At 40.3% G+C, this 26155-nt stretch overlaps 1 protein-coding gene across 1 annotated transcript; it reads right to left on the reverse strand.

Moving 5' to 3' along the window:
* Positions 1 to 23922: 23922 nt before the first annotated feature.
* LOC113343364 lies at positions 23923 to 25902 on the reverse strand. The gene is made up of 2 exons (XM_026587587.1): positions 25563 to 25902; positions 23923 to 25211 (listed from the first exon to the last, which is right to left on the reverse strand). Exons 1-2 carry the CDS (start codon positions 25616 to 25618, stop codon positions 24239 to 24241), a joined length of 1029 nt encoding a protein of 342 aa, XP_026443372.1. The 5' UTR covers positions 25619 to 25902; the 3' UTR covers positions 23923 to 24238.
* Positions 25903 to 26155: the final 253 nt, after the last annotated feature.

Here is a 26155-nt window from a genome sequence, read left to right on the forward strand (position 1 = left end):
TTCATATTTTTCTAGATCTACAAAATTTAGGTTCAAAAATGGAAATTTTATGGAAGAAATCACACTTTTAGAGAGTAAACATCATCAACAATTCAATACTAGGTTAGCAAGTTCCTCAATACGAGGTAGTGATCTTGAAAGGACTGGTAAACCTAAGACATGAAAAGAGTGAGAGAAAAAATTAGTTGTTGTGGTGAAATTTAAGGAAAAAATAGAAGTTTCAGTGGAAGATTTTCATGTTCAGGAGAAAGCAATAGGCATTTTGTGAAGAAATAAAGGAAAGACGAAGATAATGATAAGAGTCAGAAGTTGTGATTTTTGTCACAAACAGAAATTCGCACAGATGGTTCAAGGCTGAGTGAACAACAAATAGGTCACGGGTTCGAATTCGCAGAGACACATATTTTTCATTTTCTTCTCATTTTCATGGGAGAATAAAAGAATAAGGAAAAAAGTTATGTGTTAGTTTCGCAGAGAGGTCCTTGCACAATTGGTCCAGAGAGCAGTATGTGTGTTCGTAGTCGCAAGTTCGAATTCGCCTGCGAATACAGTTTTATTCTTTTTTACAGAGAGCGAAAAAATGAGAATTTCGCAATATTGTTTCATTATTTCGCAAACAAGAGGCAGCACAATTGGTCATCTGCGAAGTTAATGAGTTCATGGTCGTGTGATCAAGTCCCAACACATGCGTATTTTTTCGCACAAATATTTCTTTGATTATTTTGCACAGAAGAGAGTTGATGATAATTTCGCAGAGATATTTTGCAAAGAAGAAGCTTGCACAGTTGATCAGAAGGCATGAATGCAAGCAGCAGGTCGCCGGATTAATTCTTGCTCTCACATGTTTATTTTTGTTACGCGAAATTTATACAGAATTGTCTCTCACACAGTTGGAATTTCATTACTTCACAAGAAATTTGATTATTTCGCAAGAGAGGGTTAGCATAGTTGGTATGGTGCGAGAATATGCAAGTAGCAGGTCGCGGGTTCAATTCTTGCCTTTCGCATCTATTTTTGATAAGCGACACTTATACTTCATGCAACGTATTTTTCGCGCGAGATTGATAACAACGGCGAATCACATAAAAGCTAAGTACCACTTTCCTTGAACATTTTACTTTTACAGAAAATAAAAGATTTTTGATTTGATTTACAAAAGGCGGTACAATCGCAGAATTACAGAAATTTCAGAATTAAAAAGATTCCACAATTACAAAAGAAACCGAGAAAAATCTCGCACATATCAATTTATATATTTCCCTTGAAAATTCGCTTTGTTTAAAATGAGAATGATATCTAACATGGAGAGTAGTAGGAGGAAAAATAAGACCTTCCATCAACAGGCTAGTAAGACCTTCCATCAACAGGCTGCATAAGACCTCATTAGGATCATTTCCATGAAAGATGTTTATCGGATGAGACGAAACAAGTTATACAAAGGAAATCAAAACAAAGAAAAACGATTTGAACTTGCAATTAAACGAAAATTTTTGATAAAAGAAATGTTGAATACTAATCTAAATTCTTATTTGCATTACAGCATTGCATGAGGCAGAGAACGTGGAGTATAATTTCGCAATACTTCTTATTCGCAATCAAGGACGGATACTTCTTATACTTCTCAAAGGATACTTCATACTTCTTATGTATTTCGAGGATTAAGTACTTCTTATACTTCTCAAAAGATACTTCATACTTCTTATATATTTCGAGGATTGAGTACTTCTTATACTTCTTGAAGGATACTTCATACTTCGCATACTTAAAGAGATGATACTTCTTATTTACTTCGCAACGCTCCGTAACTTCACAAAAGAATAGAGGAAAGTATGTACTTTTCAAGTCCAGTATTCTTTCGATCGTTCCTTCATCAACAAAGATCAAAGACAACTCCAACAACACGTATCTCGCTCCAACAATTACAACAACGGATTTTTTCCTGAAGATCGCTCTTCAAGCAATATTCAAGAAAAAGAGGCAAGATGTAGGATCAGAAGCTCGCAACAACGACATGCTTGCGAAATTACTAGCCATACATCACGAAGACATCGCAGTATGATTTCAGAAATGACATAACAAATGACATCAACTTAAACATGAGAAAAGTGTGATGATCTTGCGAAAATTAGGAATGTTGCGAATGTAACATTTGTAAGCTTGCGAAAATACCGCTAGCCAGATACGAAATTAGGGGAAATGTTAGTTGTACATTCGCTGTCATCCACTATGTAAACACCTATATAAATAGAAAGGCAAGAGAGAGAAAGGGGAGAGATAATCAGAAAGAGAAACACACTTTAGGAGAGGATACATTCTGTAGAGAGAGAAAGTAGAATTAGTTGTATTATTATTATCTCCTTCTTCTTCCTCCTTCAAGAACCTAGAGCTCTAAATACTCATTAATGGAGTCTCCATGTAACCAAGATGTAATTACAAATAATCATAGTAAAACCTAACCCCGTGGATGTAGATCAAATTGATCGAAAATTTTAGCATTCTTATCATCATTTTTATGTTCAGATCTACAAATTATTACAAGGGGTGTATTGTAGGATTTTCTGCAACTAGTAGTTCTGATTATGTTTTTTGTCTGAATTTTGTTTAAGTTCCCTGGCCATGAGAACTTAGAGCTAGTGGTGTTGAACTTGGTCCTATAGGTGTTGGGATTGGAAACAATGGGTGTATGTAAGTGAATATTTGTGTGTTTCTTAATTATTGTAGTATGTTCAACTGCTGGAATGGTGTGTTTATTTTTGTTTCTGAAATTGACATGGTAACAAGGGTATTTAGCAAGGGGGTTTTGTGAGGTGAATTGTATGTATGCTTGTAGGGGTTTGATGGGTTTAGTGGGTTTATCAGGTGGTTCATAAGGGTTGCTCCAGCAATTAGCAAAATCAAATTTCCTATTTAAGAGATAGAGCAATATATGAAGACAGTAGTATAGGATATAGTGATGAATATACTTACCAGCAGTGCATGTAGGGAGCAGAGAGACATAGTTGTCAGCACTTAGAACAAAGAGGGCAGAGTAACATTTAGAATCATGAAGGTTGATTTCCGGGTAGTTTGTAGAAATCAGTTTCAAAAGATTACCAAAGAGATTCATGTTATCTAGATTCTGATTTCTTATAAGATTAGGATATGAGAGCTCAAAGTTGGAGAATAGAGAGTTAGGCTTAAGACCCTCCAGAACCTGCAAATTCGAATTGATTCCGGAGATGGGTATAGTTAGAGAATTGATTGTGATGGGAGAAATATCTGTGAGTTGTGTGATTTGTGTGGATTTCAAGGTCTTACAGGGTTCAATGGGATTTGTGATTTTAGTGATTTTTGGGTTGATTTTGAAATCATGACTCAAATTGAGCTTCCCATTTGCATAGATTTCCTGTGTGATTGCATTCTTGTAGGTAGTATTGTGCTTGTGCTCAGTGCAGTTGCATTGAGTGAGTATGAGATTTGATTGTCATTGAGAGACTCTGGCTAGAACATCCGTGGGAAATGACCGTTGAGAAAACCATTGGGGGAAGAAGACAGAGAAAAGACGGGAGGAATTAGTCGGAAAGGGGGGGAGAAATCAGGCGAGGGGAGAGGAGAGAAGCTAGAGCTTATTTTTTAAATTACTAGCACTCCTACCTCTGTGTCCTGAGACTTCGCAGTCATTTATTTATAACAATAGAAGCAAAATCACTTCGCGGTTTATAGAGGAGAAATAATCAGTCTCTTTTTTGCCAAGAGAGAAAGCAGGTCATGGCGGTGATGATGCAAACACTGGGTGAAAATACATTTTAATTTTGCAAACGTACCTTTTCAACAAAGCCACGCACCTAACATCTGCCATATAAATTGCATGAGACATTTAAATACATTTTAAAACCAAAAAAAAAAACCTTCAGCATTGTGGCGAAAGGTGTAATTTTCACTTTTTTTTTTGATCGGCAAAACTATAGTAGTATATGAGAATAAAAGAATAAGAGTGATTACAAGTTGCTTGACATACCAGCCATGCAACCAAAAGAAAAGAAGGGAAAAGCAAGATGTTAGAGACAACAAAAAATCAAAACAAGGTCCTAACAACCGTAAACAAGAGGGAAGATCTACTTTCGCATCAAACCATCCCATTTGAATACCAAATCCTGAAATCTAAAACCTTTAAGAGGTTTTATTGGAATTGACCAATACAACAAAACGGCTTTGATATCCAAAACAATCCTCTCTTGGTCTTTTGCTATACCATTGAAACATCTATTGTTTCGCTCCTTCCAAAGTATCCAGCAGATTGCATATGGAAGCAGCTCCCACATGTGATTTCCAGCCATCGAAAAATTCCGGGGTTTTTATAAGATGCACAAACTGCTGTTTTCGCGTCTTATTATGATGAAATATGTATAGTTATCACCTTTGATATTCGTGAAAAGGAGCATTTTTCATCGGAACTCTATATACGTTATGAAACTTGCATATGTACACTTGAAAAGTATTTATGCCTTTGCTTAGTTGTCTATTTTGTTTGGGAGATTGCATGATATTTTACTTCCCTTACAATACAACGGTAAAGCTAAATCAAACATAGTCGGCTGCTCTTAAAGCGACTCCGTTTTGGAATCTACTTCAGATCATCATGAAGAACTCAACAAGTAATGAATTATTGTTCAAGAGTAACAAGAATATCGATATGTTGTGGTTTTCACGGGTAAAGCTTTCAAGGTGCATGCGGCTATTTGAGATTAAAATTCACCTCAATGGTTATTGTTGGATGGAACCATTTCCTTCTTAATCCTCCCTATGTGTACTGTCTTTGGTTTTTTTTCTTTTTTTTGTTGTGTGTGATTTTTTCCTTGTGTATTTGGATATTTTTATTGTAAGGGTCTTTTGCTTACTGTTTTTTTGTGCTAGCTAGCTTTCTTGTTATTGCTCTTTCTCTCTATTTTCAGTTTTACAAAAGTCAATCATTGGAAGATGGTTTAAAATAGAAACCGTGAATGAGGAGGACTCAACTGCAGTTGCCAACCAGAATACTGCCGCAGGAGCTGTTAATGAGGACGTCAAAGTATACAATTTGATTTTCATTGACTGCCTCGCACTGTACTAAATTTTGTTTGTGTCAGTCACATTGAAGAATATGAAAGCAAAACTACAATCTGCCAAGGACATATTGAAGAACAATTTTGAAAGATGTAATTGTTTTCTAAAGTTAAGGCCTGAGCTTTTTTTGGCAAGGGGTTTAACAAAATTCATGAACCTTGCTTTTTGCTGAATGATGCTAGCTATGTATGATTTTCGCTTTTAATGTTTTGGAAGATTAAAAATATAAAAACTAGAAAGTAATATTCAGCAACACCTGATCAAATAGAGAGAATTCACCAATGCTTTCAAAAACAATAGTGAGCTTACCAAAGAAAAACCGAGACAACATTGGCTAATTGGAAATGGTAGTGAGACAGAAAGTTTGTTGAAGACAGAAAAACGGGGAACGAATCTGAAAGAATAACTGGAAAACCCAAACCGACTAGCGAACCTAAAAATGCAATAGGTATTGTGAACACGTAAATCACGAAGGCATCTATATGTTTACAAACAATGTTCGCACTCTAGGTACAGACTCGTACTGATAATACAATGGCATTGATTCCTTGGCTCAAAAACTTCGGGTTTATCATAGCCTCATCTAATAACATCGCGAGGAGCGTTTACGTAAGGGAAGATAAAGAAAACGAAGCATAAAAGTAAAACTCATGGAGCGTTAGGCAAATATAAAGTGCTGAAATGTAAATAAGACTGGGATTTACGTGGTTCAGCACTAAGGCCTACATCCACGGGGTTGTTGTTTCACTATGTACTTGATGGTTACAAAGATAGTCGAGTGACTTTGTGGTTTACATAGGTATGTATATTGTAAAGGAATAACTTACACTCACAATCTTTCTCTCTCCTTCTCTTCCTTAATTTTCCGATCCCCTCACTCTTGGTGGAGAGGGGGTATTTATAGGGTTGGAGTGTGGGACCCATTTCTGAGGGCCGTTGGAACCTTATCTTCTTGTGTTTTGTGTCCATCACGCGGGGGTCTTCGTTCATTACTTCTTCATGCAGAGTCGTCCTCGTTCGTTCCACGGGTTGATCGACACGTATGCTGCTCAGAGTGTTTAATGCGGGTAGTTGAGGCGCCTGCTCGTGTCAGGCAAGTGTCTTCTGCCCCTGTCACGTCCATGTCAGTTCACCTTCTCTCCACCGTTGATCTTGGCTTCTTTTGGGGATGAGATAAAGTAACTCTTCGGGAGTTATTTGGTGCTCCGCAGTACATCGTGTTACCAGTACATCTTTTAACTTCTGCCCTTAGATTTGTTCGGGCAAAGATCCAACGTCGACGGGATGGGCTTCTTGGCTATGGGCGTGTGTCATCATGCTTTGATGACTTTGTCCGCATGCTCTCCACGTATCTTCCTATATACACGTGTTTGATGATGAAATATGTACACACAATTTTCCCCTTTTCTTCGGGCTTGAGTGTTTAGTGGGAGCATTGAAGAAAACAGTCGTTACATATTCTTCTTTTCTCCCAATAACTTCTCCTAGATACTTGGGCATGTTTCTTATTCGTGCATTAACTGCGCATTTAATGGGCACGTTTCCCATTCCTCCCTTAACTTCCTTCTCTTTCTTTCGAGTATATTAAGGAGGGGAGAAAAATTAATTTCATTCTCCTTGAAAATTAATTTCATTCTCTGTCAGTCTTCATTCTTTGTTCTTCAACCATTAAATTCTCTGTCTTAGCATTAATCACGCTCACTTCTTCATTGTTTCTGGTTTGTTGTCCTCTTCCTGCTGCTGTTTGTGGTGGTAAGGTTTCTTTTCTTTGTTCCTATTGTTTTAAGCTGTGTTGATTGTAAATTTTCTGCTGTTGATCGTATTGTAGCCTTCCATTTCTGCTGCTGTCGTCCCTTGTTTGTGATGGAGAACCTCTTTTAATGCTTGTATGCTTTGCCCCTGTTCTTCGTCTCAAATCGAGGAGGCCATTGTTTTACTTGTATTGATTGGGCTTTTGAGTTAAGGGTTTTAGGGTTTTGGGGAATTTCAATCATGTATGCTAGTTTTAGGGTTTCTGTGCTATGTTGAGATGGACTGCTAATTTTGTGATATTTTGATCTTTGGTGATGTCCTTGTGTTTATTTCTAACTTGTTTATGTTGTATCTCTTCGCAGCCATGTCTGACCGTCCGAGGCTTCCTTGTCAAACTCCGGGTTCTAGTCTACCGAGATCCCCTCCGCGCACAGAGTCTCCAATGGATCCCCGTGGTATTAGAGTTTCTTCTTCTGGGGCGAAGTCCTCTCCTCATAGGAAAGAGGATCCCTCCAAAAATCCTTTCGGGTCTCAAAACGCTGCCGACCGTGCGGTATCTCGTCCTCGTGATGACTTGAGGTGTACGCAGACACCTCCTCGTGGTGTCGCCTTTGATGTTCCTCCCATGCGTTCTGTAGTGCCCGTGCAGCACCCTCTACCGCCGCCTCCAGTACTTTCTTTCAAAGGGAAGAACAACAAAGTTTGTGTCCCGAGAGCTGAATCGTCTAAGAATCCTTCTTTGAAAATACGAGCTTCCGAGGCTTTTATTGGTTCGTACGATCCCGCGGAAGAGGATGAGGCTGCCCCGGTGATATGCAGTGTTTGGGTCAGCAAGAAGAAAGTTACGTTCAAGCATATTGACCTTAAAGTTTTTAAGGAAGATCATGAGCTTCAAGCCTTCGAGGTTCGTTTCTATGCCCCTGAGGATGATATTACTTATGAGCTCATCTTGAAGTATCAGTTTGATGAGTTTCATCTGTTGACTACGGTTGGAGCTTTCGAGGCGGGTCTTATGCTGCCGTTGTACAAATCTGGTGACTCCTTATATTACGATGTGCTTGCTGGTCGTGAAGTCTCTTCCACCAATACTCACAGTCGTTCTGTGTCGCAATTATCGGGGAATTATCTTCGTGCACTGAGGGAGTGTTATCTGCGGAGTAAGGGGGAGACGACGATGACGTGTTATGTTCCAAATCCCGCGGAGAGGGAATGGTATACTCCTGAAAACTTCAACAACTCCTTCGGTGATTACGTCAATAGTAGGAACCGTAAACCGTGGAGTGTTAGCCTTCGGAATCTCGCTGCTCCTCGGGGCGAAATTCGTCTGTTAAGTGAGGTCAGCAATGCCAAACTGAAGTATGTTCCAGGCACCGAGGGGTCTAGTCAGCGGAAACTTTTTCCGGCGCGTGAGAGGATCAAGCGTGATCATGACTATGAGTGTCACACTACTGTTATCGAAGTTGTTGGTCCTTGGGCATACGGTTGGATTCCCGGTCCACGCGGTTGGCGTCCTTCTGAGAGTAGCAGGCTACGTGAATCTCCTCCTGCTCGTTATGGAGATTTCTGTCCCTGACGTTTAAACTTCGCAGGTATGAACTTTCCTTATTCCCTCGACGTCGTTGAAGGAGACGAGGAGGAAGGTTCTGGTGCTATACTTCCACCGAAGAGTTCCACTACTGCCAAGGTATGGTTATTGCAGATTCTGGCCGCGCCACTACAGTTTGATTTCTTTATTTATTTTTATTTTTTTTTGAAAATCAAACTGTTCGAAAAAATAACTATGTGGAACATGTGTTGGTTTGCAGGTTTCGAAGAAGAAAAAGATTGGGCCGAAGCAGTCTTCTACCGTTGTGATGGGTGAGGCTGAAGTTCATGAAGAAGTTACCAGTCCGGTAAACGAAGAGTTTTCCGAGGATGAGGAGATTTATGATGGTGAAGAACGCACTGATACTTCCCCTCCTAATGTCGAGGAGGAGATTGGTGCGGGTTGTGATGGTGATGGAGTGAGAAATAATGCCGCGGTAGCTGACGGCAGTGTTATCGCTGATATGTCTGTTCCTGCTGGTGATGCTGCGGAAACTCTCCCCACCATTTCTCAAGAGTTCTGTTTTGACAGGATTTATTCCGCAGGGGAACTCTTTGACGATGCTCTTGATTTTCCTGAAGACTTCTCTCTACTTTCCCTCAATGATGATTGGGATGTGCTCGGGGGGTCTGGTAAGGAAGACGCTGCTGTTCGGGATGGGGGCGCGGATGGTCACGATGCGCATGTTGATGCAGACACTTGTGTTGATGGGGAAATATCAGCCAAGGGGAAGTCCGTGGTTGACCCGCCTTCCGCGGAGATCCCTCATTCGCTGACGTTTGAGGGTGAGGATTCCATAATGGATTGGCTCAAGAAAAAGGGTCTGCTGTTTGTCCCTCATCCTGCCCCAGTGGTTGCTGGTGAGAAGGATTCCGATGTTTATACCCGTCGGATGATGGAACTATCTTTCGAGGCGCGGGTATCTGAGATGTGGGGGAAAAGCGTGAGTGTTCCCGAAGCTAACCTCGTATCGGAGCCTCCTACTTATGTAGCGGATATGATGTCCATAGCTGATGGGTACCAATATGGTTTTCCTCAGCAGCGTGTCTTGGAGGTAAGTCTTCGTTCATAACTCTTCGTGATGATTGAATCCTTCGGTGTAATAATGTTTGCCGTTTTGATGTGTGGATGATGAGGAGTGAGCATTGTAACCATGTGTTGTATCAATTCTTTAAAGCGAAATCTTTGAAGCTGGAGGCTAAGCTTCGTCACAGAGAGAAGGAATTATCTGCGGCTGAGGTGGAAATAGAAGAACTGAAGAAAAGCCTTAAAGAGAAAGAAAGGCTGGGTGAAGCGGAGGCTGGTCTTCGTTCAGAGCTTGCTGCCGTTCGCGCTGAGTTAGAGCAAACTCTCGGCCAAGTTTCAGCTTTCACAGGTTTGGTTCTTTTTCCTCTTTTAGCCTCGCAGTTCGTCGTAATTCCTCTATACTACTTAGTTGTTCTGTCTGAGTCTCCCTACCCTATCTCCAGTGGGTGGCGTCCCCGAGCTGATATGGCTTCGAAATGAAAGGGCACGGCAAAAATCTCGTATTAAAGAGCTGGTCGAGAAAATTAAGAGCGAAGCCAAAAAGTGGGACGCTCGGGCTGAGGGATGGCGCGCACGGCATGTTCAAATGGTTGATATGCAGAATTTGTATAACCATGACCGTGCGTTGTTCAATGGTACGCTGTTGTGGACACGTGAGAATCTGCGGGAATCCCGTGAGCGTACTTCATTGTTGGAGTCTAGAATTCATCTTCTGGAAGAGGAATTACGAAAGGCTCGCTCCCTTCCTTTTCCGGGAGTCAAGGAGAGCATGCTGTGTCTTACCAAAGAAAGGGACGATGCCAGAGCCGAAGTTGGGGCTCTCAACAAAGCCCTTGCGGCGTCTCGCACTGAGATAGCCCGCCTGGCTGAGTCTGAGAGAAATCTCGAAGTATGTATGTACAGACTTAGCAAAGGGGTAACAGAGATAAACAACGAAGTCAACCACCTTCGTCACCTGGATTCGATGAAGCAGGTAGAATTAGATGCAAGTCAATTTACTCTCACTAACCTTCAACTAGATTATAAGAAATTATCCGAGGAATATGACTATCTTGATGAAGCGCGAGACGCGGTTGTTAATGAGTATGAAGAGGCTTTGGCTTGTGTCGAAGGTATAACTTCATTTCGTCGAGTGTGATTGTGTTTTTTCTGTGCTAACTCCCTTGTGTTGTCTTTTTCAGAGCTCGAGGGACAACTCCGCGTAGCAAATGAAAAGCTTGAAAAGGCTCAATCTTCTTTAGCGCAGCAGGAAGGACAGACTAATTATTTTAAAAGTCTGGCGGCATCCCGCGAAGAGGCCGTAGGCGCTGCTTCTAAAGAAGTGAGTCGTCTGTCCTCGTCATTATCTCAGGCTCACCAGCGAACTTCGGTCATCATGCGTAAGGCTCGTTGTCAATTGGCGGAGGAGACGAACAAGATGCTGGAGAAGATTGAGCTCGGCCTTAAGACCGAGCATGCCCTCGTTAAGAGCTATCCACGTCGTCTTGTACCTACCTCTTTGCCTGGCTCTTCGGGACCTTCTTCTGGTGGGAGTGTCCCTTCAGCTCTTCGGAATAACCCTGCTGATGGGGCAGCATCTTCCAAGTAGACGCCATGTCATTAGCCTTCCGCTAAATTTTTGTAGTATTTTGTAAAAAGAATATTTTTGATGTGTAATCTTCCTTGAATTGGCCTTGCCGCTTTTTGTAATCAACCTTTTATGAAATGGATCCTTCTCTTGATATACCTGCAATGTTAGTTTGTTTTTATTTTAAGCATTGTGAGGAAGGACATCAAAAACAAAAGTGTTTTAAGTGTTTGGGTGCGATACTGAAGGGAGGTACCTTCGTGATCGTCTTGAGACCTGTCACCCCGCTGGCGAACCCTAGGCCAGAGGATTCCCAGACGGTGGGTGCCGAGGCAACGTTCTAGGATATGGGGTTAAAATATTTACATACACCCATTCCGTCGACCCGTTGCCTTAAGATTGGTTGGGTATCTCTTTCTGCTGGGTGCCTTCCCCCTGGTCGCACACTTATGGACACTGATGGGGGGCCCTGAGAGATTGTAGATTAACTACTTTCCCCAATATTGTTGATAGGTTTTGTTTACTTGAATTTTTAGAAAGCTTGTTCGATTGATAGGTTGAGGCCTGCAATTCCTCGTCCAGAGATAGAAACATGTAGAGCGGTCACGCTGCCTTCTTCTTCTTCTGGTACTCTTCACGCAGATGCAAGGCTGCGTTGCTCCTATGGGTAGTATGGTTTCATCCACTTAGCATTCCAAGGATGCCGTAGGACCTCGCCTTTCAGATTGCGAAGGTAGTAGGAACCGCTTCCCGCAATGTCGTGTATTATAAAAGGTCCTCCCCACGTAGGTGCTAACTTTCCCCATCTCTTTTCTCGTTGATACTGTGGGATTGTTCTCAACACATACTTCCCCTCTACAAAATTACGAAGTTTTACCTTTTTGTTGTACTCCCTTGCAAGTCTTCGTTGATAATTTTCCATCTTCTGCAATGCTGCTTCCCTTCTTCCTTCTAGGTCGTCCAATCTCTCTAACATCATGTCTGTTGTGAGATTTTTCTCCCATGCTTCGGTCTTTGTGGTTGGCATGAGTATCTCTGTTGGTATGACTGCTTCATCTCCATAAGTGAGGAGAAATGGGGACTCCCCAGTGGCAGATCTTCGTGTTGTCCTGTATGCCCATAACACATTGTGCAACTGTTCACACCACCGCCCCTTATGTTCGTCTAATTGTTTTTTGAGGATAAGGGCGAGGGTCTTGTTGGTGGCTTCCGCTTGTCCATTGCTTTGAGGGTATATGGGGGTGGATTTGTTCTTCCTTATTTTGAAAGTATCGAAGAGCATGTCTATGTTTTTCCCCTGTAATTTCTTACCATTATCGGACAGAATTTCTGCTGGTATGCCGAACCTGCAAATGATGTTCTGGAATATGAAAGTAAATACATCCACGTCTCTGATCCTGGCTAAGGATTTAGCTTCCACCCATTTACTGAAGTAGTCCGTGGCTACTATCAAAAATCGTCTTTTCCCTGATCCTTCGACGAAAGGCCCGACGATATCTATGCCCCATTTTGCAAATGGCCACGGGCTATCTACAGAATTTAACATTGTTGCCGGCGCGTGTATCTTTTTGGCGAAACGCTGACATTCTTCACATCGTCGGGACATTCTTGCGGCATCCTGTATCATCGTGGGCCAGTAATATCCTTGCGTTTTTTCTTTGTCGGCTAGTAATCTCATACCGCTATGATTCCCTGCGTATCCATAATGGATGTCGTTTAGAATTCGATGCCCCTCTTTCCGAGATAAGCAACGTATTAACAGTCCGAGGAAGGATTTCTTGTACAGGACCCCATCCCGAAGATCATATCTTCCTACTTTGGAGAGTATTTTCCTATCCTGTTTATGGTCCGCGGGTAAACTTCCCTTTTCGAGAAACGCATGGATCACCATTCTCCAATCATCTTCGTTGCTGAAGTCTTCGTCTTGATTTGCTCTTGACAGGATATCTTCTTCGTCGAAATCGTTATGGATGTCTTCTCCTACCTGGTCTTCGATATTTTCTTCCACTGTATCTTGATTGGTAGCGAAGGAGAATTGAGATGCAATCGAAGGATCGTATACCCTTGTTATTTTAATAGCTTCGACACTTTCTTCCTTCAGCATGGATGATATATATGCTAGGGCATCCGCGTGCCTGAGATCCCTTCTGCATAAGTGCCGGAACTTGATGTTCGGAATTTGTGATGCCAATGTTTGGACCAAGGCCATGTAAGCTGAGAGGGTGTCATCGTACACATTGTACTCGAGCCCTATTTTGCCGTATGACAAGCTGCGAATCACTTGTTAGTGTTACGTCGGTTACCCCCATCTCTATTATTACGCGGAGGGCATGTACGACTGCCTCGTATTCGTCGATGTTGTTGGTATGCTCTTTGAATTCTAACCTGAGTGCCTGTACAATCCTTTCTCCGGTTGGGGTGGTGATGACAATGCCTATTCCTGCTCCTTCCTTATTTTTGGAACCATCGACGAAGACTTCCCATTGTCTTTGACTCGCAGGTTCGAGGATATCCATTGGATTCTTGCTTTCTTCCTCGGCTTCTGGTATTCCCTCAATCTCTTCGTCGTTGTCCAGGGGGAGGTCTGCTAAGAAATCCGCCAAAACTTGGGATTTTCGAGAATGTTGAATTTCATGAATGATGTTGAATTGGTCCAGGTGGGTGTTCCACTTGGATACTCTGCCCACTTTTCCCGCGCTTTTGATGACTGCTTCCAGTGGTGCTTTGCATGGGACCCGGATGAAGTGAGTTAGGAAGTAAGTTCTCAGCTTTTGAGTAGCCCATACCAATGCTAGGATGAGCTGTTCGATCTTTGTGTAGTTCCTTTCCGCAGAATTGAGGGTCTTACTGACGTAATAGATAGGTTGTTCTATATTCGTATTGGTTTTGACCAACACTGCGCTGACTGCGTCTTCTGTTGCTGCTATGTATAACGCTAAAACTTTATCAGGATCTGGCTTCTGCAGGATCGGAATTGAAGCTAGGTGTTCTTTGATTTTTTGGAAGGCTTCTTCGCATTCTGCGGTCCACTCAAACTTGCTCCCTTTTTTGAGAATATTGAAGAAATGTTTGCATTTGTCCGAGGATCGGGCAATAAATCTGCCCAAGGCTGCTATGGACCCATTGAGTTTCTGCACTTCTTTTAAATTCTTCGGGGATGGAATTTCTACTATGGCCTGAATCTTTACTAGGTCTACCTCAATGCCCATTTTTGTTACCATATACCCAAGGAATTTCCCCGAGGTGGAACCGAAAGTACATTTCTCCGGATTCACTTTCATGTGATGTTTTCTCATTGCTTCGAAGATATCTCTCAGATCCTGGTGGTGATCTTTGCGCAGCTTACTTTTGACGAGCATATCGTCAACGTAGACTTCTAAGGTACTACCAATCCATGGCCTGAAGATAGCATCGACTATTCTTTGGTATGTTTCCCCTGCGTTTCGAAGTCCGAAGGGCATTCTAGTGTAGCAATAAAGGCCATGTGGCGTGTAGAACGCTGTGTGTGGCTGATCTTCTTCTGCTAGGGCTACTTGGTTGTATCCATAATGTTCATCCATGAATGACAGTTCTTCATATCCTTCTACTGCTTCTACCAGCTGATCTATGCTTGGCAGGGGATAGTTGTCCTTTGGACATGCCTTGTTGAGGTTAGTAAAATCGATGCATATCCTAACCCCTCCATTTTTCTTAGGAACGACGACCATATTGGAGATCCACGTGGGGTACTTGACTTCCTTAATGAAACCTGCGTCTAGTAGTTTCCGAAGTTCTTTTTCCACTGCCTTATGATACTCCGGTGCAACTTTTGTTATTTTCTGCCTGAAAGGTGGCGTGCCTGGTTTGATGCGCAGCTCGTGTTGGATTACTTTTGGGTCAATCCCAGGCATATCTCCTAATTTCCAGGCGAATACATCCGCGTATTCTTTGAGTAATTTGGTTAGAGAATCTTCTCTTTTTTCGTCCATTATGGTCCCTACTTTGATCATCTTCGGGTTTTCTTCCGTTCATATGTTGATTTCTTTTACTGGCTCTACTGGTGTGAACACCGGCTTTGGATCCCCGAGAACTGGGACGTTCTTTCATTGCTATTTGGTATGTTTCTGTCCTTCGTTGGCTGCTGAAGTACTTGTCTCTGTGTTTAGGACATTATCATCTTTGGTCAAACCCCTTCCTGTAGTTTCCTTGAGGAACAGGTCTATGGCCTTCTCTTTCGCGGCTTCTTTATTTTTAATTCTTCGGGTTTTTCACTGCTCTTCTCGTTCGTTGTTGATGCGATTCTGAGTGGCTTGGCACTCTTTTGCAGAGACCCGATCTCCCTTGATTTCCATTACCCACTCAGGTGTAGGGAATCTGAGATATTGGTAGTACGTTGCCGTCACTCCCTTGAGTTTATGTAACCATTTTCGTCCAATAATGGCGTTGTAGGGGGACGGGGCGTCCATTACGCTGAACCGTGTTTCTACTTTCATGGGTCCGACGTCAACATGCAACACGATGTCTCCCAATGGCTTCGTGGGTGCTCCATTAAATCCGTAGATGGTGTAATAAGAGGTCATTAGCTGTTCTTCATGGAGATTCATTCGTTTGAATGCATCGTAGAATAGAACGTCCACTGAGCTTCCCCCGTCTATGAGGATCTTTTTATGGTTACATCCAGACACTGGTAGTGTGAGGACCAGGGGGTCGTTATGGTCTACCATATCTTCTTCGATATCTTCAGCATCGAAGATAATAGGTGAGTCCATCCACTCTTCATGCTCGTCCACCTCTATCCCATCGATCTTATACAATTCGCAGCGGTCCTCGAACTGCTTCTGTAACCTCTTTCCTATCTGTGCTGTAAGTGAGGGCCCTGCGGCTTCAGAACACAAGATGGTGTTGATTGTGCGGTTCCCTTCTGGAAGTTGGACTGGCTTGGTTCGTTTGGATCTATCCTCGGCGACATCCTTCCGTATGTAATGTTTGAGCTCGCCAGCATCAATCAATTTTTGGATCATTATTTTGAGGTTTTTACATTTTTCGGTCTGGTGTCCGTTGAAACAGTGGTATTCACAATAATCTTTTGACTTCTCGGTTCTTGGGGATTGTTTTCCCTTAGACCATGGCCATTCCAGATTTTCCCTTCCTTTGATCTCTCGCAGGATCCGAGCATAGCTAGCATTGAGCTTTGTGTAAACTTGATCTTCGAACTTTCGATCGTCTTTTCGTCGTTCATCCCTTCGTTCTTTCTTATCTTCATGAGGCCGTTCCACTGAGCAATTACTTTTGGACCCAATGGTTTGTTCTGCGGAATTCGTACGGTGAGACCTCTGCGGGTACGCCCTTGGGTTTTCACGCTGGATTTCTTCAAGACGAGCGTGCTTTTAAATAATTATTCGAAGATCCCCCTCTGTCTTAGGCACGCTTCCATGAATCTCAACAAAGAGTGGACTCATTCGGTCTAATCCCCACTTGTAGCAGTTGATACTTACCACCGGGTCCACACTTCCTATGGCTTGGCAGACCTTGTGCCATCTGTTAGTGTATTCCCTCGTGGTTTCCTTATAGCCGATTGCCAGCGAAAAGAGCTTATTCATTCCAGTATTAACAGCCTTGTTGTACATGTAAGTTCTTAAGAACTTTTCTGCGAGTTGGTCGTAGGAGTGGATGGAGTCTGGCGGCAGATTATCAAACCAAGACAATGCCGATCCCTTCAGGCTCGATGGGAAGTATCTACAGAGTACTGCATCGTTTTGACTCCATCTATCCAAGACACGGTTATAATACCGAATGTGTGCAGCGGGATCACTGGATCCGTCATAGCATTCGAATGTCGGTACAGGGCACTTGAGTGGAATAGGGGTGTTGGCCAGGCGATGAGTTAGGGGCATGAAGTTAGCCTCTCTCATGACCTCTTCTAACCTTCCCCTGCCTTCTCTATTTTTTAATTGCCTGATCTCTGCCATCATTTCATCACGCAGCTCTTCCATCGCGCGGTGGTGCCCTTCGCTCTTCTGCTCGTGATAGCTTGACTCTCCGTCGTTATAATCTGGGTCGGATGCGCTACTTCTCCTAGCCGCGTTTCCATTAGCTGCTACGATGACTCTTCGGTCTCGGTTTGGTTCTGGTGCCTTTGAATTTGCTTCATCGAGTTGTTGGCTCGTCTTTGTGCTTAGGGCAATCCGGTCTTTTAAATCCTGGTTTTCTCTGGCCAACAGAGCTACAGCATCTGCGTAAACCTTCTGGCTCTTCTTCAATTCTTCAAGCTTGGCCATCAATCGGGGTGATTGGTTCGACCCTTGATTGGGAGTCCCAGCTCGTGCTATTACGGCCATGGTGTCGCCTTCTTCTATGGTTTTCACTAAAGGTGGGGGAGGTTCAGCTTCGATTGTTGGAATTTCCAGATCGGGCGGAGTGCCCATCTGCGGTGTTAGAGCCGCCGACACAGTTTGATTCTGCTCGTTTGTTGATGGCATTCCGAAGGTTGGAGGGTGCACGGGTTGGAGTGTTCTGGATTCATCCACCCTTTCTTTTGGTTGGTGAAATTTATTCGTAGCAAAAGTTTTGCTGGCTTCCGCAGCCTTTGGGGCTGCCGCTGTCGTACTATACTTTGTTGTCGCTGCCCTGAGGGCCGCGGCTGCAACGGAGTTAGCGTTCATAGGCGAAGTGATTTCCGCAGTGTCCTACCTCTGACTGGTCATTTTGGCTTTGTCTCCTTTCTGCTTGCTCCGGGTGATGACCGGGGTTGTCCTTGGTCCTTCCTTTGACGTGGCTTTGGATTTTCCTGCTTCCTGCGTCTTTTCCATCGTGGGTCCTTTTGTCGCTTTCGTTCTCTTTCTGCACAAGGGAATTTCAAATAGCGAGAAACAGAAATGTCCGAGCGGATCGGGTTAGTTTACAAAATTCCTTACTCCAAGACCGGGAAAAACTTTCCGAGGGCCACAAAGAACTTTTTTTTAAAGATGCGGGTTCATTGAAGGTACGCGGGAACGTGAAAGGATCCCCTTGAAAATGCACGTAGATCTTTTTTGAAAATTTTCGAAAACCCACCGGAAAGCCAGGTCCGTACGAGATCTAAAAAATGTAAATCCATGGATCTAAGCAATAAATCTTTTAACCAGTTTAAATTGCTTTGACAGATACTGCCAGGACCATCGAAGATAACGGGTGCGTTTTTGAATATAGTAAAGTTAACAAAAGGTAAATACTGCTAGAGCTAATGAAGTAGAGCAATCATATGCTAATTTAATATGAAATCACAGGATAAGATAAATCTTTTACCGGGACGAAGTCCCAGCGCCAAATTGTGAACACGTAAATCACGAAGGCATCTATATGTTCACAAACAATGTTCGCACTCTAGGTACAGACTCGTACTGATAATACAATGGCATTGATTCCTTGGCTCAAAACCTTCGGGTTTATCATAGCCTCATCTAATAACATCGCGAGGGGCGTTTACGCAAGGGAAGATAAAGAAAACGAAGCATAAAAGTAAAACTCATGGAACGTTAGGCAAATATAAAGTGCTGAAATGTAAATAAGACTGGGATTTACGTGGTTCAACACTAAGGCCTACATCCACGGGGTTGTTGTTTCACTATGTACTTGATGGTTACAAAGATAGTCGAGTGACTTTGGGGTTTACATAGGTCTGTATATTGTAAAGGACTAACTTACACTCACAATCTTTTTCTCTCCTTCTCTTCCTTAATTTTTCGATCCCCTCACTCTTGGTGGAGAGGGGTATTTATAGGGTTGGAGTGTGGGACCCATTTCTGAGGGCCGTTGGAACCTTATCTTCTTGTGTTTTGTGTCCATCACGCGGGGGTCTTCGTTCATTACTTCTTCACGCAGAGTCGTCCTCGTTCGTTCCACGGGTTGATCGACACGTATGCTGCTCAGAGTGTTTAATGCGGGTAGTTGAGGCGCCTGCTCGTGTCAGGCAAGTGTCTTCTGCCCCTGTCACGTCCATGTCAGTTCACCTTCTCTCCACCGTTGATCTTGGCTTCTTTTGGGGATGAGATAAAGTAACTCTTCGGGAGTTATTTGGTGCTCCGCAGTACATCGTGTTACCGGTACATCTTTTAACTTCTGCCCTTAGATTTGTTCGGGCAAAGATCCAACGTCGACGGGATGGGCTTCTTGGCTATGGACGTATGTCATCATGCTTTGATGACTTTGTCCGAATGCTCTCCACATATCTTCCTATATACACGTGTTTGATGATGAAATATGTACACACAGGTATGCCACTTCAATTATCTACCAAATACACATAAGACAGCCTTAAACTGCCTTCTGAACTCACACTACACCAGAATTAGGTTAGTGTACCTAGAGAGTTCATCTCGTAGACTGTTTAATGTAATATAAAAAATGCAAGATACATATACACTTGAGGGTGAAACAAGTGCAGGTGGTGTGCATATGACATGGGCCTAAACAAAGGATACAGGAGGACTGCCATATGAGTGATTCAGATACATGATGATAGACTGATAGGGAATAGGGGAACTTAGGCGCAGGCCCAAAAAAAAAAATTCTTACCGCCAGGCCCACAATTAATTTCTGATACAGTCGCACCCATAATTATTTAAAAATATTTAAAACGTACTGAAAGACTCTATTACCCTTCATCGTTTTTGGGCATAATTTTTTTTCTTCTCCGCCGGTTTCTTTCCCTATTCCTCCATTAATCTCTGTAACGGATCTGCAAAGATTTTTCTCCATCATTTAAAGAAATAAATCATTTAAAATCGATGATTCAAAGAAGTAAATCATTTTTGACTAAACCCTAGAATACATTTCAACAAAAATGGATGAAACAGACGAAGAAGAAAAAATCAAGTAGAAGAAACAGAAAAAAAAGTTATGCAGCTAAATTTTCCCTTATATTGTCTTATGCACTAAACAAAATGATGCAGAAGACATTATGCACGTGCATAAAAATCCATAAATCAGAAAAGTGAAAAAAGTAATGCATAAGACAATATGCAGCTAAAACAAAATAATGCATAATGTCTTATGCATCTAAAAAAACTGATGCATAACCAGAAAAAGTGAGAAAAGTAATGCATAAGACATTATGCAGCTAAAAAAAAATAATGCATAATGTCTTATGCATCTAAAAAAAAAACTGATGCATAACCAGAAAAGTGAAAAAAAGTAATGCATAAGACATTATGCAGCTAAAACGAAATAATGCATAATGTCTTATGCATCTAAACAAAACTGATGCATAACCAGAAAAATGAAAAAAGTAATGCATAAGACATTATGCAGCTAAAACAAAAATAATGCATAATGTTTTATGCAGAAATAATAATGGCATAATGTCTTATGCATTAAACAAAATGATGCAGAAGACATTATGCACGTGCATAAAAATCCATAAATCAGAAAAGTGAAAAAAGTAATGCATAAGACAATATGCAGCTAAAACAAAATAATGCATAATGTCTTATGCATCTAAAAAAACTGATGCATAACCAGAAAAAGTGAGAAAAGTAATGCATAAGACATTATGCAGCTAAAACAAAATAATGCATAATGTCTTATGCATCTAAAAAAAACTGATGCATAACCAGAAAAGTGAAAAAAAGTAATGCATAAGACATTATGCAGCTAAAACGAAATAATGCATAATGTCTTATGCATCTAAACAAAACTGATGCATAACCAGAAAAATGAAAAAAGTAATGCATAAGACATTATGCAGCTAAAACAAAAATAGTGCATAATGTTTTATGCAGAAATAATAATGGCATAATGTCTTATGCACTAAACAAAATGATGCAGAAGACATTATGCACGTGCATAAAAATCCATAAATCAGAAAAGTGAAAAAAGTAATGCATAAGACAATATGCAGCTAAAACAAAATAATGCATAATGTCTTATGCATCTAAAAAAAAACTGATGCATAACCAGAAAAGTGAGAAAAGTAATGCATAAGACATTATGCAGTTAAAACAAAATAATGCATAATGTCTTATGCATCTAAAAAAAACTGATGCATAACCAGAAAAGTGAAAAAAAGTAATGCATAAGACATTATGCAGCTAAAACAAAAATAATGCATAATGTATTATGCATCTAAAAAAAACTGATGCATAACCAGAAAAGTGAAAAAAAGTAATGCATAAGACATTATGCAGCTAAAACAAAATAATGCATAATGTCTTATGCACTAAACAAAATGATGCAGAAGACATTATGCACGTGCATAAAAATCCATAAATCAGAAAAGTGAAAAAAGTAATGCATAAGAAAATATGCAGCTAAAACAAAATAATGCATAATGTCTTATGCATCTAAAAAAACTGATGCATAACCAGAAAAAGTGAGAAAAGTAATGCATAAGACATTATGCAGCTAAAACAAAATAATGCATAATGTCTTATGCATCTAAAAAAAACTGATGCATAACCAGAAAAGTGAAAAAAAGTAATGCATAAGACATTATGCAGCTAAAACGAAATAATGCATAATGTCTTATGCATCTAAACAAAACTGATGCATAACCAGAAAAATGAAAAAAGTAATGCATAAGACATTATGCAGCTAAAACAAAAATAATGCATAATGTTTTATGCAGAAATAATAATGGCATAATGTCTTATGCACTAAACAAAATGATGCAGAAGACATTATGCACGTGCATAAAAATCCATAAATCAGAAAAGTGAAAAAAATAATGCATAAGACAATATGCAGCTAAAACAAAATAATGCATAATGTCTTATGCATCTAAAAAAACTGATGCATAACCAGAAAAAGTGAGAAAAGTAATGCATAAGACATTATGCAGCTAAAACAAAATAATGCATAATGTCTTATGCATCTAAAAAAAACTGATGCATAACCAGAAAAGTGAAAAAAAGTAATGCATAAGACATTATGCAGCTAAAACGAAATAATGCATAATGTCTTATGCATCTAAACAAAACTGATGCATAACCAGAAAAATGAAAAAAGTAATGCATAAGACATTATGCAGCTAAAACAAAAATAATGCATAATGTTTTATGCAGAAATAATAATGGCATAATGTCTTATGCACTAAACAAAATGATGCAGAAGACATTATGCACATGCATAAAAATCCATAAATCAGAAAAGTGAAAAAAGTAATGCATAAGACAATATGCAGCTAAAACAAAATAATGCATAATGTCTTATGCATCTAAAAAAACTGATGCATAACCAGAAAAAGTGAGAAAAGTAATGCATAAGACATTATGCAGCTAAAACAAAATAATGCATAATGTCTTATGCATCTAAAAAAAAAACTGATGCATAACCAGAAAAGTGAAAAAAAGTAATGCATAAGACATTATGCAGCTAAAACGAAATAATGCATAATGTCTTATGCATCTAAACAAAACTGATGCATAACCAGAAAAATGAAAAAAGTAATGCATAAGACATTATGCAGCTAAAACAAAAATAATGCATAATGTTTTATGCAGAAATAATAATGGCATAATGTCTTATGCACTAAAAAAATGATGCAGAAGACATTATGCACGTGCATAAAAATCCATAAATCATAAAAGTGAAAAAAGTAATGCATAAGACAATATGCAGCTAAAACAAAATAATGCATAATGTCTTATACATCTAAAAAAAAACTGATGCATAACCAGAAAAGTGAGAAAAGTAATGCATAAGACATTATGCAGCTAAAACAAAATAATGCATAATGTTTTATGCATCTAAACAAAACTAATGTTATGCATAAGGCATTATGCATAACATCTTTAATTCAAATCTAATCATATATTTCCGATTGAGATCAAAAACATGGAGACAAATAAGGTATGAAAATTTCCAATTCAGTTGATATCGAAATACTACAACACACTTCTTACCCTTTTCAATTTCAATTTTAATTTCTTTTTACTTAAAATCCAAATGTTAAAAATGAAGAATCTGAGTTCACCATTGTTTTCTTCTCGCTTCTCTCTGTTCGTCGCTCGAAGAAAAGGGTAGTTTGGCCTTTTAAAAACTGAGAAGCAGAATTTCATAAATTATGGGTCTGCTACGAATTTTTGACGGGAAAACGGGTGCGCGTCTGAACTTTTCTGTCTGTGGGTTTGACAGTGGAAAAATCTGGAAGAATGGGTCTCCCTGTAATTTTCACTAGGGAATAATCAATTGTCTTCTCCATGAATACAACAAATAGAACAATAAAATAATTAAGTTAGTTAGTTGAACATGAATTACGGCAGCAGCAGAACCACCATTCTCATTTCCATCAAGATTGATATACCGGTACCTGCCAACCCCAACCTAAAAAGATTTCGATCCAAAAAATTCTGGGATTGAAAATGCAACGGGTTTTGAGCACAATGCTTAATTTTTACAAAATCTCAGTAATCATTCATATTATTGATAAGAACCCACCAGCCACAGCAAAAATTACAATAACAGCAACAATAGCAAACAATTACAATAACAGCAACATTGCGGTATATATACAGCAGGGCTCTAAAATGCACCTAGTGGTCAGTTAACTTCGTAACCCTGTACTCTTCATACAACTGCACCCTCGATCAGGCCGAAAAGCGGAGTCGAACTATCTGCTGTGCCAGACTTTCCGTCGGAACTATCTGCTGAACTAGATTAAGAAACTGTACCAGACTTTCTTTCAGAAAAACAAAGAAAAGGAGGAATTTCCAAAAACATATCTTACATATGCATACATGCACTTGTATCCGAGGCATCAACAGAATGGTATATAGTAGAGCAAGAAGTTACATAATCAGGAGACTATGCCACTTTCAAAAGTTAAGATGAGTTAGACACAGGAACATCAATCACCAAAAATAAAATGCATAAAGAGCAAACTAAAGTGTGTATGTTACTTGCACTAAAACTGGTTTTTGATCCAAAATTGATGAAACATAAAACTCAATAACTATGAAGGAAATGGACATTGGTTTAATTATAAAGAACCAATTACATTTATTGTGGATAGATTTGAGTCCCAGCCTCTTGCGGCTAACTTTCACTAGCAGACCCATTTTTTGTAGAGCAAGAAGTTGATTCAATAATCAATTCCCCTGATGACTAACAGCATTACATAATCGGGAAACTATGCCCCTTCCAAAAGTTAAGAAGAGTTAGACACAGGAACATCAATCACCAAAATAAAATACATGAAAGCAAACTAAATGTTACTTGCACTAGCAGACCCCTTTGTTAATTTCTAACCACGGCTGCAACTTCCATGAGAATCATGGACTGCCGTTCTTAAACTCATTAACAGCCCCTGCAATCATTAAGATAGCACTTCCTATGAAAAGCAAACCAATGAACCAAAGATAGAGTTTTGAAGTCGACGGCATCATTTCTATGGGTTGCTTTCGGAAAGTCTCTGCTTCGAAAGCCGAAATCAGTTTCCGTTTTTCAAGATGCTTGTATTTTCCCACCAATTGGGCTGCTGCTGTTACCGGCAATTCGACTTGGTTGCCTTGGGTGTTGGGTTGTTTTTCAGCTCTTTCCTCCTTGGATTCTGAAAGGGAAGTGAAGACGTTGGTGTAGTCTTGGAAACGTCCATTCAGAGCCCTTAGTTGTAAACCAATGTTACAAATCTTTTGATACTGGAGCCATAGATAACACATACAAACTGCTGCAGATAGGATGACTATTGACACTCTTCCAGAAAACTCAACGGGCTTCATTCTGGTTCCTGCTGGAAGACTATGGCTGTAAAAGAAGACACTAAGGGCGAATAAAAGGGTTAAGATCACTATTGAATTGTTGTGTGCTGTATCAAGGCGATCTATTAGCTTTTTGTATGCATCAACTATTTCCTTTGTAGCCTTCCTCAGAATTTCCTTATCTTCTTTCAATTCGGCCTCAAGATTTGTTGTTGTTTGAGCATTCACGACGGTTTTCGCCACATAACCGGGAGCCTTGACGATGATATTCCCAACATCCATTAAGCCTCTTGCCAAAGTATGCAGCAGAGTCTCGACATTGTTTGCAGTGGTTCTCACGGCTTGCAATTCCTTTCGAATGTCCGTGGTTATATCTTCAACAAGATTGGACAATCCAGTATTCTCATCCTCAACCAGTTTATCTACTCTATTACTCTCAGTTGATGCATCCTCCTTAAATTGATCCAATGATTCACTCAACCCTTCCATCTTTTCTAGCAATTTGTCTACATTGTTTTTCATCTCCACTATGTTGATATTAGGTGCACTGTACAAAGGTAGATAGGAAAAAAACATAAGACAAGAAGAAGATGATGATGAATAACCAACAATCACATAAAACCGAAAATCTTTCTAATTCCCAAACCGCACCAAAACCCTAATTTGGAGATCTAAAAGTTGGGTTGCTAAGAAACAAACAATTACCAAAAACAAAAGTACCCAAATACGATTTCACAAAGAAATTGAAATTAAAGAAGCATGAAACTAACAAGAACGAAAAAAGAATCAATCTTTCTGATGAGTTTTGTCTCAAAATCATCAATTGATTCGAGACAAACACTCATCTGAACACTAAAACCACTATAATTAAAAAATATAAAAACAGAATTATTATTACCTGTTCTTTTCTGAATTGAAGCTGCTTCCGCCGGATCCACCCTTTTTACCACCCATTGAGAGACTGAGGAAAAAATAGTAATTGTACAAGAGAAGATATGTGTGAAATATTCAGAAAGGAGAGAGTGTGAAAGATTTGAGGTATGAGAGAAGATTTTTAGATGTTTTATAGAGGGAATTCGTAGCCGTTAGAGAATATTTTAGGTTTTGAAGTCCGTTTCTGGGGAGGATTTGGTGCGACCTTGACACATCATCTATTGTTAGGGTACCTCATATGTGAAAGGACCTTGTAACGTATCCAAATCACGAGTGCCAATGGCAACTAGAGTTCTCCTCCTGAACCGTGTTCGCTTTTCCGGTTAACAGACTTGATTATCATGGCTTAACTGGGGGCCGTGGAAAATAATTAGGGGCCTCACCCAATCTATACCCTCCCCATAAAAGATAAAGGGCTTCTACAATGTTGGTGAAAATACTAATTTAGCCTTCTCTAATAACTACCTTAAAAATCTCATTAACCACTAACCTAGGTCCCTAATCTTCATTTCAATCAAAACTTCTTCTCCTCCCATCCTTCTTCTCCTCCGCCCCCTC

Source organism: Papaver somniferum, unplaced genomic scaffold, assembly GCF_003573695.1.
Source record: "Papaver somniferum cultivar HN1 unplaced genomic scaffold, ASM357369v1 unplaced-scaffold_57, whole genome shotgun sequence".
NCBI lineage: Eukaryota > Viridiplantae > Streptophyta > Magnoliopsida > Ranunculales > Papaveraceae > Papaver > Papaver somniferum.